This window comes from Psammomys obesus, unplaced genomic scaffold, assembly GCF_907164565.1.
Source record: "Psammomys obesus unplaced genomic scaffold, mPsaObe1.curated_primary_1811, whole genome shotgun sequence".
Lineage (NCBI taxonomy): Eukaryota > Metazoa > Chordata > Mammalia > Rodentia > Muridae > Psammomys > Psammomys obesus.
Genome location: NW_026592118.1, coordinates 15,882,652 through 15,900,145, shown reverse-complemented (window position 1 = coordinate 15,900,145; position 17,494 = coordinate 15,882,652). Strand labels below are relative to the sequence as shown.

General features: G+C 43.0%; 2 protein-coding genes across 2 annotated transcripts in view; one reads left to right on the top strand and one right to left on the bottom strand.

Annotated features, from left to right (window-relative positions):
• The window catches only part of Ccdc146 (coiled-coil domain containing 146), a 116,498-nt gene that overhangs the window by 19,356 nt on the left and 79,648 nt on the right, over positions 1 to 17,494 (bottom strand). Inside the window, exons 5-9 of the mRNA XM_055612985.1 lie at positions 10,478 to 10,535; positions 7,882 to 8,058; positions 6,329 to 6,402; positions 4,817 to 5,044; positions 3,567 to 3,753 (exon numbers count right to left, since the gene is read on the bottom strand). Coding sequence (XP_055468960.1) covers positions 3,567 to 3,753; positions 4,817 to 5,044; positions 6,329 to 6,402; positions 7,882 to 8,058; positions 10,478 to 10,535 — 724 coding nt within the window. The remainder of the gene's footprint in view (positions 1 to 3,566; positions 3,754 to 4,816; positions 5,045 to 6,328; positions 6,403 to 7,881; positions 8,059 to 10,477; positions 10,536 to 17,494) is intronic.
• Positions 1 to 17,494, top strand: part of Gsap (gamma-secretase activating protein) — a 138,397-nt gene that overhangs the window by 105,267 nt on the left and 15,636 nt on the right. The window lies entirely within an intron of this gene.

Genomic DNA, 17,494 nt, shown 5'->3' with positions numbered 1-17,494 from the left:
AAAAAGAGTTCGTGGGAAGATTTGTTATGATAGCAGGATGAAAGAGAAGAGCCAGAAAGAAAAGTTGAGGCAATCTATTTTGTAGTAAACCAAAATGACAAACATGAATGCAAGGGAAATAGAAAGAACTACAATAAAACTCTTTCAAAAGGTCTAACATTTACAAAAGAAAGTCCCCAGTAATGATAGAGCAGAGAAAATGGAGGGGATAAAATCAAAGATATCGTTGAAGATGATTGAACTGACTCTACTGAGCCTCTAAGAGTAAAGATAAGAGATTTACTTGTGAGAATATCATTGCAAAGTGTAAAAATTCTCGAGGTAAGGAAAAGTACCCATAAGCTTCCAGCACGAAAAAGAAAAAGGTGTAAAACAAAGGACCAAGAATCGTGACATCAAACTCTCTTCAATAGTGACTCAACAAGTCAGAAGACAATGGATCAATGCCTTAGTATGAAGGCAATTACTTCTGACCTAAGAGTCCACATTCAGTTAAATATTAATGTGTATGCTGCTGGTGAAGGCAAAATATCTTTCCACTAAAGCATTCTCTGACACACAAGTTATTTCCGACCCTCCTTTTCTCAAGAAACTATTAAAAATCATGCTTTCCCCACAGATAGGGAGTGATTCAAGAGAGACAGAGCAATGCATGGAATAAGAGATCCAAGACAGAGGAGAGGACAGGGACATCGCAGAGGTGATGCACTAAGGCTTCCAAGATGACTGAGGGACAGGCAGTACTGAAAGAAAGCAGACCAGTCTGTAAAGGCTAGAGGCTGCAGCAAGGAGGCGGCCATCTCTACACCAGAGCGGCCTACCACTCATGGCTGGGCCTCAGTGCTCTGTTCAACGTCCACAATTTCACAGAACATCGACTTCAGACAAAGGCCCTCTGTGATTTTGATGGAACGAGATGAAAGCAAGACCACTCTATAATTATATTTAATACAAACCAAAAAAAAAAAAAAAAAAGAAAAAGAAAAAAGAAAAGAAAATTGCCCAAGCCACAAAAAATGCTATATATTCTCCACTTACAACCATCTCAGCCAATTACTGCCTTCCTCCATCTAGTCTTTTCTCTTTCAATTACTATCACTTGTTAGGACAACCAGTCAGAATTACTCTCATTTCCTGGCAACAGGTAAAATCATGACAGAGTCTGCTTCCCCAACATATACCACCAGGCCAGATGCTCTAAGTCCTTTCATGTGCCTTCTGCTGAGACTTCCAGAGCTCCTTTTCTCCTTTGTGGAATTGTAAAATAAACACAACTTATTCAACTCTTGGTGTGTTCCTTTGGTTGCTGGTTAGAGGTCATTGGCAAGGATTAAAAGCAATTTCTTCAAGAAAATTAAATGAATAGACTTTCAAATGTATTTCAGTTATTGAGAATGTGAGCAGCTGAGGAGAGTTTCAAGTTAAACTAGTGAGAACATGGAAAGCACGCAAATGTGAATCAGGATGTTCATATAGTCCCAGAAATGTACAATGTGTAGATGAGCTAATGGTTCACTCAGTATCTGACTCAGGTTTATGGAGCGCCAACCTGTTCATAGCAGTGTAACTACCAAATTCTGAAGTATCTGAAATTACATGAGAATATTTGGTGCACAGAGGGGCAAAAATATGTGTGGTATGAATAGGTACCTAAAGAGCATCATCAAATCCTTGTCTTTTACAGTAAAAAATGATAAGATCAGTTGCCAAAACTGATTCTGCCTCCAATTAAACATTATTTATCTATGCTTCTCATGAGGAGACAATATTTTCTAGCATACATTTTCTGACACACAAGTTGTTTTTCACTCTCATTTTCTCAGGGACCTACTAGAAGGCCTGCTTTTCCCCAATCTGGCAGCTGGACTATAAGCATGTTTGTTGCATGAAGAGATGTTGAAAGATTCAGCTGAAGCAATAGCACTGGATTAAGAAGATGACTTGCTTAGGGACAGGGTCTTCTTTCCTTCTGAGTGTGGGTACTCAGTGTTCCAACCTAACATTCAGATGTGCTGTGTTCTAGGCTAAGGAGTATCTTGTATTTAGCCGACCTTTCGATAAGAACAACTTGCAAAGTGACATAAAAGCACGTTTGAAGGAATTAGATTTACAAAGGTAAAGGGAGTGAAGGTCTTCAAAGGCTCTAGCTCCATCTGGGAACAATCAGAGTGTTAGTTCTCACTGGGCCCAGGTAGGACAGTGATGACTGTTCTGCTCTTCACGGTAAACATCAGAAGGAGAAGAACAGTGCAAACCCAGTACTGAGTGACCACAGTGTGAAACCAGAACAGTGAACACTGCTAAATCAAAAAGAAGAGATAAAGGAGAGAAAATAGAACGTAAGCAAATCGGACAAAGAAACCGCTATTGTATGACCATACTTCAAGTCCACCCACAATTGTATTACATGTTAATATTTGAGCGAAACACAAAAATGAAAAGGTGTTATCTTCTCTGGACAGGTTTTAAAAGTATCTGTTGTGTATGAGACACGCATATACGGACACAGACTGAAAGGAAATGGATTCCCAGAACTGGAGCTATGGGTGGTTGTGGACTACCATGTAGGCACTGGGAATCACCCCTTCTCCCCTTATCCTGTGGAACAACAGCAGTGTTCTTAACCACTGAGCCATCATCCTTGAGCCCAGCGATGAGCTTTCTGTGGTTCAGCATTCTGTGGTTGCTGCCACCTCATAGCCCTCCCATGTCATAACATCTGTCCACAATTACCACAGGTGGGGGAAAGAGACAGAAGGCCTCCCGCTGGCAACGGAATATCTTGTCACTTCGTCCCACAATCCACTGGCCTTAACTAGTTGCGTGACTTCTTATATGCAAAGGACAAGCAATGTAAACTTTCTATGAACCCAGAAGAGAGCTAGACAGAGGCGAGGCTCAGGCATATCTACAAGTGTTAGAAATACTTGCTTACTTCTGAGGTCGTGAGCAGCCACAAGGTTCTGGAACATGACAATCATGAAGAGAACGGCTCTGTGTAAATCAGCTGTCTCATCTCAGAAACCTCATCCTGTTTTCACCAAAGAATGCATCGACACAGCCTTCAGCATTGGGCGGAAGCCCTCAGAAGGACCTGCTGCCTTTCCACCAACATGGGGTCATTCAAGACAGCACATGCTGTCTGAGAGAAGTGAGACTCACAGACAGCTGGGGCCAACCCCTGGCAACAGAGGTCATCAGATGATACACTATTATTTCAAGCAGTCGCTGACCAGTCTTCCCGTTTCACCGGCTCACACGTTTCCCTGGCTGTACAGTCACCCTCACCCTGTGGCAAAGAAGTCTGAGGACTCCTAGAGCCTTGCAACCTGGAAAAACAATGAAGTCCAGCAGATGAGGTCAAAGTCAAGCCTCCACTAGATGAGGCTTTGCTGCCAAAGGCTCGTCTTACTAACCTTTTCAAAAAGCCACGTGTGTACAATTCTGCATTTACAGAATGCAGTGTAAATTGCGATGCATTCACACACACAATGTACGCATATACTCATGTACATACATATACATATGGACGTATAAAAGCTGAGATGGCACATTTTCACACCCACCTCCAGGAGAAGCCTTTGATTCATCGCTTGTGTCTGAGTGAGTGCCTCCAAGGACACTTTCAGGAGCTGCTCCGTCTTCTTCAGATTCCGGATATCTCGCTCTTTCTCTCTCTGCTTACGAGAAAGCTCATCATGGTAGTTCTGCTTGTCAAGGAGGCAGTTCCGTAGATTGATATCCAAGATTCCTCTGTTCAGGTCAAGGGCAAAGACGAATGTGACTTGTCTTACACAGTTTTCTAAGCTTATCAAGGACAGAATGCTCAAGTATACACACAGAACTTTTCTCAGATCACGACCACAAATCGTAAGTGATGTCCAGAGTTGCCAGTTTTGTGTGTTGGTATCATTTAAAAGTATAATCTTATGAACTCCCCAAACATAATGATTGGCTGGGAAGACACGGGTCTCAAGTTTCCTTGATATTTACTTAAAGGTAAAAAGTTGGGCTGAGAGTAAAAGTCAGTGGTCGAGCAATCGCCTACCAGGGAAAAGCCCCGGGTTCAACCTCTAGCACTTAAAAAAAGGTCAGGGGCTAGGAGATTCTATAGTTGGTAAAGTGCTTGCCACACAAGCATAGGGTTTAAGCAGCCCCTGTACCCATGTAGCGAGCTGTGAGTGGCAGAACCCAGGTGTAATCCTAGCACTAAGGGGGCTAAGACAGCCAGCTTTCCGGAGCTTGCTAGCCAGCCAGTCAAGCTTAATCAGTGAGTCTAAGGTCCTAATGAGAGGCTGTCTCAAAAGATAAGGTAGGTGACACAGAGGTTGACCTCTGGTCTCTACAGACTGGGGATACGTGTGCATACGCCCATATACTCCAACACACACACACACACACACACACACACACACACACACACACACACACTCAGAAGTAAAATGCTCCAGTATGGGATCATACCATGAAATCTCCCTCATCCAGAAAAAGTTGGGACCATGTCAGAAACATCACTCATTGATCAGCAAATCTCTGAATTACATAGCACATTTCAGTGATATAATTGCCCATAAACTTACAGCAAACAATGGATTTTATTCTTAAATTTGAAACCACAGAATTGGGAAAAGTTACAATGAATGAACAGGAGAAGTACTTTGAAATGTTTTGTTGGTACATTTAATTAACGAGAAAATTGATTTAAAATTCTACAAGTTGCTACTGAACCAGCATACGATCAATTGACGATGTTTTCAATCTGCGAGACTTCACTGATTAAAATTTTGACGTCAGAACATGCAGAAATAAAGGTAACCTTTCAGCTAGCGAGGAAGCTTCACTCTCTTTGGTTAATTCCAGCAGCTTAAGCAGTTGGCTATATTCCCGTTCTCTGACTTCGAGTAAGGTCCGCTTGCCCTCCACTTCCTTCATTAGGTCGTCCTTCTCTTCCACGACAGCATTGGCTTTGTTTTCAATCTTCTTTAAAGATTCATTTAGCTCTTTGACTTCCTGTTCCAAGGTGCTGTTTTTCTTTTCCATCTCTCTGAAAGGAATACACACACAACAGAGAGGTAAGAGGGCTTATTTTGAGTTCATGCTATCTGTACCTATTATCAGGCAAAAACACACTAAGTCATAATTTCATTGATCTTAGAAGCATGTGAAGGTCACAGGTAAGAGGGACTTGGATGTGTGATGATTAGCTTTCTTCATCAACTTGAATCATCTGGGAAGAGAGTCTCAGCAAGGAGACTGTCTACACTGAGTTGGGCCTCGATGTGGAAGATCTTATGAAACAAAATTGATGTGGAAAGAGACAGCCCAATGTGCATGGCACCATTCTTTAGGCAGGCCAGCCATAAATTGTCTAAGAGGGAAAAAATGAAGCTGAGTACATGCTTTCGTTTCTGCTCTTGATAGTGGATGCGTCATGATTAGCTGTTGGGAATTTCAGCCTTGATTTCCACATGATGAGGAACTGTGGAATTGTAACCTGGAATTGTAAGCTGAAATAAACTGCTTTCTCCTCAAAGTTCTTTTCTGTCAGGGTATTTTATCACATTAAAAAAAAAAATGAAGGGAAGCAGAGGCAGGTGGCTCTCTGTGAGTTCAAGGCCAGCCTGGTTTACAAGGCAAGTCGAGGACAGCCAGGGCTACACAGAGAAACCCTGTCTCGAAAAAAAAAAAATGCCAGAATGCCCCTGGGCATTTGCCCAGTCTCTTTTCTTCTCAGACCCTAACCTGTCACCTGTAGTGCTGCTCCTGTCCTGGCTAGCTTCCTGGACCAGACATGACTTTCTTAACTTTGCTTCTGGTGATCTTGGGTTTCAGAATCATAACTGCTCCATTTTCCTACGTTCTTTTAGGAGCACTTACTAGGCTGATCATATTGTTTTTCTAGAATATTTTTATATGGACTACTCTTGAATTTTCTCTTTGATCATTGAAACCCTGAGAGTTTCTCAGTGACCACCACATTCATATCTACTCTGAATGAGGGTAAAATAGGTGCAAAGTGAGGAGCTGGTATCATTTGGGCTGCTGGCTGCCTGAACATCTTTCAGGGCCATGAGAGTCCAAGTTCAAACAGTTAATCACCAGCTCTGACCAAGTTGCTGCAGGTCTCTGTGGAAATATGATGGATAAGTTGGAACAGAACATATGATTCTCATTTGCTATGTTGTTAACTACCCAAATGCATAAAGCCCATATGGGACCAGGATCAGTTATTTCTAAGATTATAATTTCTAGACATTATAACATGTGCGCACATCGTTTGGGAGATGGTGGCCTACGAGGGAGTCAGAATAAAAGTATTAGATCATACATTTTTTTGCGTGTCATTTTTTCTATCTCCTTTGCAATCTGCACAGGAACAGTTTGATGCTGGACCACCTCGTCCTAGTAAAGAAATACAGTCACATTAAGTTATGTCATGAATTAAGCAAACTAAATGAGAGAAAATTAAGTTTTGTAGAATTCTTAACATCTACCCTGTATACTTTATTTCCTCCAGTGTTCACACTGGCCTCAGAAGGTAATTATAGTTGTTACTATCTCAAAAAGGAGGTGAAACCCATAGTTGTCCCACTAAGGTCCCCCCTTTCCCTGGGATGGAAGAGGTGAAAGAAGTATAGGGGAGACTGTGACCAGCAGCTAGCTGATGTAATGACATAGTACTCCATGCTCCTTGGCTTAGCCCCTGGGATTCAATTCAAGATCTAGGCTTCTGTCTAGGGCCAGGCTGAGAGTGGAGTTCTGCTGCAGAACTCCACTCTCAGCCTGGCCCTAGACAGAAGCCTAGCTCACGGTCTTCTATCTCTATCCTGCTTCCCCGGGAGCCATCTAAGGCATCTCCTTCATTAAGGGCCTTAGAGGCTGCTTCTAGGGAGCCCTGTCGACTGTGACAGGAGTCATAAGTGCAGGGCCAAGGTCAGAAGCTAAACCTGTAGGACCTTACATTCCGCCCACTGCACATGTGAATGGAAGGTTCAGCTTTGGCATGGCATTAGGGGTGAGGAGAGAGACCCCTCTTATCTGAGGTGCTCAGTGAATGTTGAGACGTGGAAGCAAGCGTGAGGTGGGAGTTAAACACAGCATTGACAGGGGACGTGCTTCTCTGCAGGCTCTTGCTCCACCCTGGAGCAGAGCCACGCTTCACCAGACTAAAGCTTAGCAAGTTCAGTAAAAAAGTTACAAGTGCTAGCTTCGGTATAGGCCCTTGGAAGAGATTCATGCATGTGATGGAATCGAGGCTGAAGCTCCGTGGAGTTCTTGGCAAAGGAATCTCTTCTTAGTTCCTATCTCCCAGAGTAAGATGGGCATGGGGTGAGCTCTAAAATCTTAGGGGAAAGGGTATCATAAGTATTTTCTAAGCCAATGAATTTGGGGAGATGTTCCCTAAATAACTCTAGGTACTTTAAATTTGTTTTGAGAATTATCATTTTTTTTTTTCAAAATTCAGTTTAATTCAATTCATTACTTCCTAAAACATCAATATGGGTTCTGTGTCACTTTTACAGCAAAAGGAAGAACAGAATCAAGCATACAGGGTTAAGGCAATGCAAACGGATACAAGAGGATTGAAGATTCGGTTCCTTTCAAGGAACCATGCGTGTTTGTGACACTCACTTCAAACGCTGGAGGCCAGCTTGCCAGGGCCAGGCCTTCCAATTAGGACAGGCCTGTCAAGCTTTCACAAGTCTTTCACAAACACCCTTGCGCCCTTTAAGTTCCCAGAAGTTAGGTCGAATTTGACAGTCCTTCATGATGCTCAACCTTTCCTCCTGGGTGAGAGCTTTTTGGGTCACCCCCTTCCCCCGAGCTCTTATAGCCGCACAGACACGGTGCACAAACAATCACGGGGTGTCCACAGCATACCTTTAGGCCAACCTGGTATTCCATCATATCGTCTAGCTCCTTCTGCTCCTTCAGTAATTGCTTCTGCTTAGCTGCCACGTCTTCTCGCAGGTTTTTGATTTCTAGTCTCTTCTGCATCACTTCCTTGCGTAGCTCTTCAGTGCTTTCTCGCAGCAGTTTCATCTTCTTCTCCATTTCCTTTAAAGGTCATGAAAGTTACCAGTGAGATAGTCCAGAGGTGAGCCAGGCTTGGGGGCGCACGCCTGTAAGACCCACACTCGGGAGGCAGAGGCAGGTGGAACTCTGAGAGTTCAAGGCCAGCCTAGACTACAAAGTGAGTCCAGGACAGCCAAGGCTACAACAGAGTAACACTGTCTGGAGAAAAAAAAAAGAAAAAAAGATAGTCCAGGTGAATGACTGTCGACTTAAAAACTAAACTAAAATTATTTACATTCACCATGTTTGTTGCACATGTTTGAAGACTCGTAAGTGATTCCCAGGAAGTTAAGGGGAACTTACTATGTCTGAATCCTTCGGCCACAGCATGGCAATTATACCACATTAACCAACCACGTGACAACTTTGAAGTATTTTTTTTAAATCAAGTGACTCATATTTTAAATGTTTTCTGTGTTAGTTCTCAGTTCATGCTGAAAAGCACTGTGAAAATGTGCATACTGTTTTCTTGTAGCTTTGAGATTTGACGAAGTCAAGTGCAAACAGTCTTTGAATGTCTGTCTTGTGTTTACCCGAGTCAACCATGGCTGCTAACGGGAGGAGGCTCGCGCATGCGCACAGTAGCACTCACGTTGGCTGATGTTCCCTCTGGGCGTCTCTTCCTCAGTGTCTCTATCAGGCTCACAGTGGATTGTGCTTCCTCTGCCCTTCTTATCTGCAGTGGGTCTGACTTACAGATAAAGGCTTTCTTTATACTCAGAAAGGCTATCTGCTGATAAGGACCAAGTGGCTAAATTTATTAGTCTACTCTGAGTTTTCTTTGAGATTCCCATCTACTGCTAGAAACCTAAGTCTGTAACTAAAATTCAAATTGTAACTTCCCCACTGTGGGGTGTGTGTGTGTGTGTGTGTATGAGCACGCACGCTTGACCTTATATATTGCAAATGGTGGTTAGACACTATTTGAGTTGCTTGTTTTGTTGAAATACTGTAACCAAAGAAATTAGGGAAGGCAGGGGTTATTTTGGTATAGTTGGCTGTGATAGGGAGGTCCTGGCAGCAGGAACCTGAGGCACTTGCTCCTCCCCAGACAGGAAGTATAGAACAATGAATGTCAGAGGTCGGCTGGCATCCTCCTTTTTGTTCAGTGCAGGACCTCAGCCCACGAATTGATAGTGCCCACAGTTAAGGATCGCACCCCGGAGACTAAGCTCATCTAGATAATCACCCAAGAGGCTGCCGAGGCTAGCCTCCCAGGCAGGGCTAGGTCTCGTCAGGTTTACAACCACAGATGTGCTTATACAGAATTAACACCATCTTATAAATGCTCAACAAGCTTGTGAGCTGGCCATGGAATCAAACCGCTGACAACACATTGTGAAGATACGATCCTGAAAGTGGAGGCGCTGATTTCTGCTGTAGGTCTCAAAACGTGCCTGTCTGCAATGTGTCTTTGTCATTCTTTCCAGGCAGAGGGCAAGTCTACCTTCTACAGACATGGCCCTGTCCACTGATTTGACTAACTGAATATTACCAACGATTACTTACACAGAAGCTTTGAATGTCCTTTCAAATTGTGATTTGCATGCCTTCATGCTGGAAACCCTTCCACTATCACGAGATCAACTAGTGACATAGGACCTTACACCAACTGACATGCCTGCTGTAGCTCACTTTACCCCAGATAGGCCAGCTCAGACCAAAGGAATGCAGAACTATAGTAGAAATTATTGATGTTTTAAGACACCAACTTTGAGATGACTTGTCATTTTGAGTAAGGATGGCCCCTGTAGGCTCGTAGATTTGAATTCTTGGTCCCTAATTAGTGGAAGTGTTTGGGAAGGATTGGGAGATGTGAACTTGTTAGAGGAGGTGTGTCACTGGGGGTGGGCTTTGAGGTTTTAAAAGCCCGTGCTGTTCCCAGGTAGCACACGCACGCTCTCTGTCTCTCTGTGCATTGCGTTTTGGGATCCACGTAAACTCTCAGCCCCACACATGTGGCGCTCCAGTGCCACACCTGTCTGCCTTCTGTCACAAGAGCCTCCACTCCCTGTGTAACCATGAGCTCAAAATGAAATGCTTTCTTTCTGTGTTGCCTCAGTCACTGTGTGACAGTGATGTATCTTCCTTATGACCAAAACTCTGAGGAGCTTGGAAAGCTCTGAGGGTAGCAATTACAGAGGAGATGTTTTTAAGTGACAAACACAGAAATTTATTTTCTTCTAGGAACGAAGCAGGCACTGTCTGACTAAACACAGCCTAGCACAGATGCCACCAAAGGAAGCCTACAGCCTGCTTCACTGGTACTCATGAGTACGCAGATCTCCTTTGTGCATCTGCAATGATTGTGGGTTTTTGGTGTTCCAAATGCTTCGGGGTGTGGTGTTATTTTTAAAGGGATGTTTGAATACAGCTGCATTGAATAAACGTTAATACTTACTCCTGGCTTGGGTATCTTCTCAAATTCCCTTAATATGAGAGCCTTTTCTTCCCATAGGCTGCCAAAAGAAAAACATCACGTTTGACAGAAAAGCACAAACGCTCCAGCTCTTTCTGTACCAGTGCCTTTCTGATTTCTCTCTCAGCACCATTCCCAGGCTTGTCTGCTCCTATCCTCGTGTCCTCTCTTGATGATGGCTCCGACTCTCCCAGGCTCGCTTAAGTGTTCCTTCCCGCCTCGCGCTCCAGCAGCAGCGTGTGTACACGCTCAACACAGCAGCTCTGTCCTGGAGCAAGGGCATCCCTGTGGACTGAGGCTCTTTCCAGCCAGGCTCTGGGCTGTCCCTCTCCACACGGGTCTGCCCTAAATTACTCCCGGGGCCTTCAGAAGGATTTGCCTTGCTTGCCTCCACCCTTGTCCCTGATAGTCAGCCTTCCTGTGTAACCTCGTAGCACGTAGTAACGTAGTAACGTGTAGCAATGTAAAGACGATCCCAACCACTTTCCTGCTTCACAACATCTAGTTAAACCTGGACCAAGTTGAAACTCTGTGTCATCTGCTTGTCCAGGCTCGCTGCTTGCCACCCTGGGTTCTGGCCAACTTGGTCTTCTTCCTAAATCAGTTCCAACCTCAGGCTCTCTGGCCTGCCTGATGCCTCTACCCGGCTTACTCTGGGTCACAGTACCGACTTTTCTCATCAGTCTTGTTTTACTCTTCTGTGGAGTGCTCCTCCCTGCCTGGTATTTTGCTGTGTGTTATCTCCACGACAGAGACTCTGCTCTGTTTGCACAGGGCTCGGCACTCAACCGTGGCCGGGTTACACTGGATCACTCAGGTTGGTCTAGTTCTTCCTTTCATTATTTGAAATACGTAATTTGTGTACTAAATGAGGGCAAAGAGGTGCCTATAGAAATATAGCTGCCCTTAGAATGACCGATTGCTTCACATTATTTACATCTGAGTTTTAAAAGTTCCATGGAAATCCTGAAGGGGAGACCCTGCAGCTGTTCACAGCTGAGAAGAAGGCCATCCAAGAGCTCCCAAGTTTCATGTGACATTTGCATTCTTCGGGGATGGTATTACAGAGAAAGTCATAGGACACTGCAGAGAGAGTCATAGGTCATTGGAGCAGAAGAAACTTAGCAGAGATCCCTGGAACACGGACAGTCAAGGAAGAAAGGACGTGTTTCAGGTGAAAGAGAAGCTTAGACCAGTGTTGGCTTTTCTCTGACACTGGACTCAAGATCTGGTTATTCCCGGATACCCCTATCCTTGTTTTGTCAACCTGCCTAGGACATTATACCTGGTTGGTTGATTAAAGGCCTGTACCTGGGGTGAACAGAATGGGGCAGGAGGGGCTAAGGTTTCCAGGCTTTAAGAGGACAGAAGTATCATGGGAAAGAGGCAGATGGGAAGAGAGGAGAAAGGAGGACATCAGAGAAGTAATCATACGGGCGGAGAGGAAGGACTCCCATAATGACGTGAAAAGGCTCAGATAGAGAATACAAGCAAGTATCTTGAGATTATGGATGGAAGGTAGCCCAGATGAGGATGATTAATTCGGATGGCATTGGATGGGGGCTGGGAGGCAAATGGTGAGGTTACTGAGACAGCGTGGGTAGAAATATCTGCCCAGACAAAGGTAATAATACAATTATAAAATCAAACAGGTGTCTTAATTGTGATAGAGGGTTAAATAATGCCACTGCAATAATTATAAGGCTAATAATAAATGTTAATTTTTTAATTTACTGTAACAGACCAGGCACCAGGTTTGAATGAATGTTACATGGAGGTACTTGAGAACAATACTTTCAACACTGTTATTATTCCAAATTATTAAAAACTATATAGGAAATCATGAGAACAGTAGGCATTCTTGTCTATACTTCTGCCTCATGGTTATTCAGCCAAGTGCAGACTCTGCCTTTAGCCCCTGTGACAAACACATTCTGTATCTGTCATATCCTTTCTCCTTCCTGAATACAGACGAAGACTACATTTTATAGCTTCCCTTGCATTCGGACTGGGGACAATGAAAGGTGAATACCACTTGTCTTCCCAGCCACACCGAATGAAAGCACATAGTTCGGGGGCTCTGTGACTTTCATTGAACTATGTCAGGACACAGACACATACTCTTATTTTATTTTTTTAAAGGTAGAGTTTCTCTATGTAACCCTGGCTGTCCTGGAACTTGCCACAGAAGCCAGGCTGACCTTGAACTCACAGAGCTCTTCCTTGTGAGTGCTGGGATTGAAGCTATGTGCCAGCACACCAGGACAGAAACCTCATGTCACTCAATGGCCATAGTAATAAGACTCACTATTGCTGCATGGCTTCACTAGAGCCTGGCTTTTCCTTTCTTCTTTCTTTCCTTTCTTCTTTCTTCTTTCTTTCTTTCTTTCTTTCTTTCTTTCTTTCTTTCTTTCTTTCTTTCTTTCTTTCTCCCTTTTCTGTTTCCACATTTCCAGTGATAAGCAACAACTTCCAAGTCAGTATCTCCAGCCTGGAATTTCTTTGGAATGCCACGTTTTCACATTTCAATTCTTGTTAGACAAAGCCAAGCTTTTCCAGGAAAAGCCTGTTTGCTCTCGTCCAAAGCCTCACGTTTTCTGCTCCTTCTCTTTTCCAAGGGCACGGGCTTGGGAGTTGCTCTTGAATCGTCTCCATTTCTTGCCTCTTTCACAGGGTCGGTGCTGTTGCTATTGTCCCGTGGGATTCTAAGGCCCTGTTCGTTTTCATCTTTTCTCTCTGTTTTTTTCAGACAGGATATTTTCTAGCTATCTTTTAGTCACTGACTTTTCCCCCCAGTCTTCTATTCATCCATCTGTTGGTTGTTAATTTTTTTTAGTTACTGTAGCTTTTCAATTTTAAAATTCACACACAGACACCTGAAAGGTATTCTAGTTGGCTGCATCTAAGAATATGTATTTTGCGAATTGCTTTTGTAGTGAAGGTCTGAATCAGCTCGAAACACTTAAACATCATTTGTAGATGTTCTGAGACTTCTGTTGTTTTCCATTAGTCTCGGTGTTTGTAGTTGTTTGTTGGTGCACGCATGTAAAAGCTACTAGAAGATCTTTGTCACATAGTTCAAGAGCCTCCACCACGTAGTGCTGATATCTGTAGTCTCTTCTCAGGCAAGCTGAGGTTTGCCTGGTTCTTCGTGCATGAAAGCTGTTGCATTGCCATGTGATGGGACGAAGGGTGTTACTTGAAGTCCATGAAAATAGTTGATATTTTTGACTATAATAGGCATGGTTCAGTTCAGTTCAGAAAAGCCAGCCAATCTGCTGGCAGCTACAGTTTTAAGATTAATTTAATTTTCAGCACATTTGTGTTACCATTCGGCGCTTTCCTGTGACGACTTGGCTGGTTGCAAAGCTTTTGGCAAGCTGTGTGGGATCAGCTCTATAAATGTGCAGCTTAGGGTGAGGCAGGAAGTTCACGAGCAACTTGGTGGGTTTACGCTTACAAGCTCTTTCCCTGAACCCTTCTCAGAACTTTAGGAATACTCGGATTTCTCCATGTTGATCTTCAGAGTAATCTTGCAGGGGTTTTTACCAGAGTCTGACCAACCTGGGAGAAATAAAACAGCCAACTCCAGTTGGCTCTGACTTTCTGTGTGAAAGCTGGAAAAATAAAATCCCAACTAGAATTGCCTAAGAGGGGATGGAGAGGAGGGAAAGGCAGCTGCAAAGCTCACAGTCTGGGCCCATCAGAGGCCTGACCACAGGACTAGATATGATGCTTCCCTTTCTCTAAATTTTACTATCGCCTTGCTGCAGTCCCATGATTGTCGCTCCTTCCCCACGGTTTAGCATGTCTGGTCAGCAAGAAAACACACGTACAGCACCCAGAATGGACTATGGCAAAAGAATGCATGGATTACCAAGATCGATGTTTAGAACAACTTTAATTACTAGATTAGGAATTCTACTTAATAAATAACACAAGCAGAAGTGGAAAGTCAAGGAAAAAAAAAAAAGAAAACGCTGATGATCAAGAACACTGTAACAAAAACAAAGAATGCCTGTTATGAGAGATTGGCAGAATGGACATGGCTAAGTAGGAACCACGGAGGTTGAGGATATCTCAATAGAAACCTCTAGGAATCAAGAGAAAAGAGAAAAGGATTAAAAAAAACCTAACCCCAGAATATCAAAAGACTTTGGGGCAACTACAGAAGGCTTAATATATATATATATATAATATATATATTATATATAATACCAGAAAGAAAGAAAAAAACCCTAGAAATATTCCAAGCCATAATGACTGGAGATTCCCTTATGTTAAATAGTCATCAAATTACAGACCCAGGAAGCTTGAAGACCCACCAGGTAACATAAATGCTCCTCAAAAACTATCAAACATAAATTACAAAAAAATTAAAGATAAGACAAAAATAATATTGTATAAAATTGGAGGAAAAGCTCATGGAATCTGCAGAGAGGAGAGGGCCAGAACAATAGCTAACACCTCTTAAAGACCATCCAAGCGGTCACACCTCTCAGGAACAGTGTCACAGGCACAGGTGTGTTTCCTAGATGATTTTGAATCCAGTCAAGTTAACAACGAAGATTAGTCATTAAAAATGCTAATCAGTCATATCAATTATCTCCTCTCATGACAATGAAAACACAGATCATGAAAAAGAATAAAAAATTAGATCTCGCTATAGGATGTCTATAAGAAACTCACTTTAAATAGTCATTTTAAAGTTGGGCTTAAGATTTTTTTTCAAATTTGCTCAGCCCAAACTTTAAAACCCAGAAGACTTAACTGTACAATAAGGTTTGAGTGAATGGAGCATTATGACCACTGGTCTCAAGCAGACCCCACTGGTCAGTAGATCCAGGAACAAGGAGCCAAAAGTCTGCACCTGCACATCATGTTTTATTTCTAGGAGTTTTCCCTCGCAATGACGTAGATTCGGGATAGTTTCAGGGTGGGTGTCACACAGAACCTAATACAGATTAGTTGTTCTGAGCACACATTCAAGCTGAGTCTTGCAGTTTTGTAGTTTTGGGTGTTTATGACTCGGCTCTTCGAATTTTCCCCCTGCATTGCTGGCACACGGGCACGCTGCCACCAGGGGGTGGTCGTGTGCTGGTAAATGTAAAATGGCGTTTTCTTTAAACAGACACAGAACGGTTAGTTTACAGTGTAAGATACAAGGTGAAATACAATGTTAAAACTAATTGTATTTCTGTTATGGAATTCTCCCTTTAAGAAATACAGGCTTTTATGTCCTTTAAGAGGTCTATGCCTTTGTTCTCAAAGATCATAAGCTTAATGTCCTATACCATGGATGGTCATTTCATTCTCCCATATATCTGTAGTAAAATTATATTAATTATGTATGCATGATTAGGTTTATTTTTATCTAAATTACTATAATGTTTTCCTAGTTGCTAAACAGATCCTGCAATTAGTAACTGAATAGTTAGTTATTTTCAAGGCTTTCTGTTGGGAGTAGATATTACAATTAAATAATTTTAAATCTTATTTATCACATACCAGGCATACTATGTGCAGGAATCTTTACACACATTTCTATGCTCCACAGTCTTGCTATGTTGTACAAGTGAAAACACAGATAAGTTCTTTTCCCCAACTACAGTCATGGCTGTGACATCACAGGGTTCTTGGTGCCAGGTGCCTCTGGAATGCGATCTGCTGAAAGACTCTACCAGTTTTACAAGTTCAGATGATTTTCAATTTTTCACATTTACAAATGATGTCACAATGTTGAAAAAAGTACATTTCATCTGTTTTTCTCTTCTCAGATTTTTGTTTTTGCATGGCCTTACTGGGACAAGACTTTTTTGTTATGCTAATGTATGTCATATATTATGGTATGTATTAACTCTTAACCTTTTACACTCATATTCAAATTTCAATCTGATTTTTTTTCCCTTAATTTTCCCACTGAAGGAGACTTTACTATCAAATCTCCTTAGGATTACCTTCCATTCTGTGTCAAAACAGTCCTAATAGAAACCATGCCGTGGAGGTTTATGGCTTAAGGGGCACAGGCACAGCGACAAAGTAGGGTGCTCCACACGGCAATCGGTGAGTGAGAGGCATCTTCCATGGAAGGTTCTGGGTAGAAACCATGAGAAGGCAGGTTTCTGAACTGATCCCAGAACCATCTCCCTGGATGAACTTTGCAGAGCGGGAGTGGGTCGCTGTGGGCGGCCAAGCTTCCCTGTCCTTGGGATGTTCAAATGACTGACTGATCTTGAGGGAGCTCTTGAGGGAGTCTAGCACACAGCCAGAGCTAAGCCTAAGCTTGAGACCAACTGTTCTTAAGCTCCAACTTGAATCAAAACCACTTAGGATGCTTGAAAAGCATTGACATAGAAGGCCTTCGGAGCCTTGGAGGTGGGGGCTAGAATCAAGAGGAGTCCCTTGGTTCTGGGACTCCTCTGTCTTTTGGATGAGAATCTCAGGTGCTTCTCTTCCTGTTACTTGGGGATTCATCTGAGAAACGTTTTTAGAAATTGCTCCAGAAGATGGGTTATTTTCAAGCTGTAAGTTTTTCTTGATGAGTAAGGACTTGATTGCCTGCTCTTTCATTTCCTCCCTCTCAGGGACTCTTGCTGTTGTAAAAAAAAAATCACCCCTGTAAGGGCAAGGGACATGGGAGCCATGGCTAAGGCAAAGTATAATGATACATTTGTATGAAAACACTATACGCAAACACATTACCTTGTGTATCAAATTAAAATAAACTGCTTCTAATCCCTTCGGATGAAACAGGAGATGGATCGGTCACGTATGACAGGGACCCCAAGGCAGCACTTCAGAGAATGTCTTTGCTGAGGCCAAGAATGTGGAAGGGAGATCTGGCTCCTCTCTCTTTCTTCCTCTCCAAAGTGAGCAAGCCTGCCTAAAGGTGACAGTGACTAGTCCCTGGGGCTGAGAGAAGCACCTGGACACCAGGTTGGGACAACTGAACTGACCAGTTCATCCTCCTCCCGTACCTCAGCCCAGTTCTGCACAAAT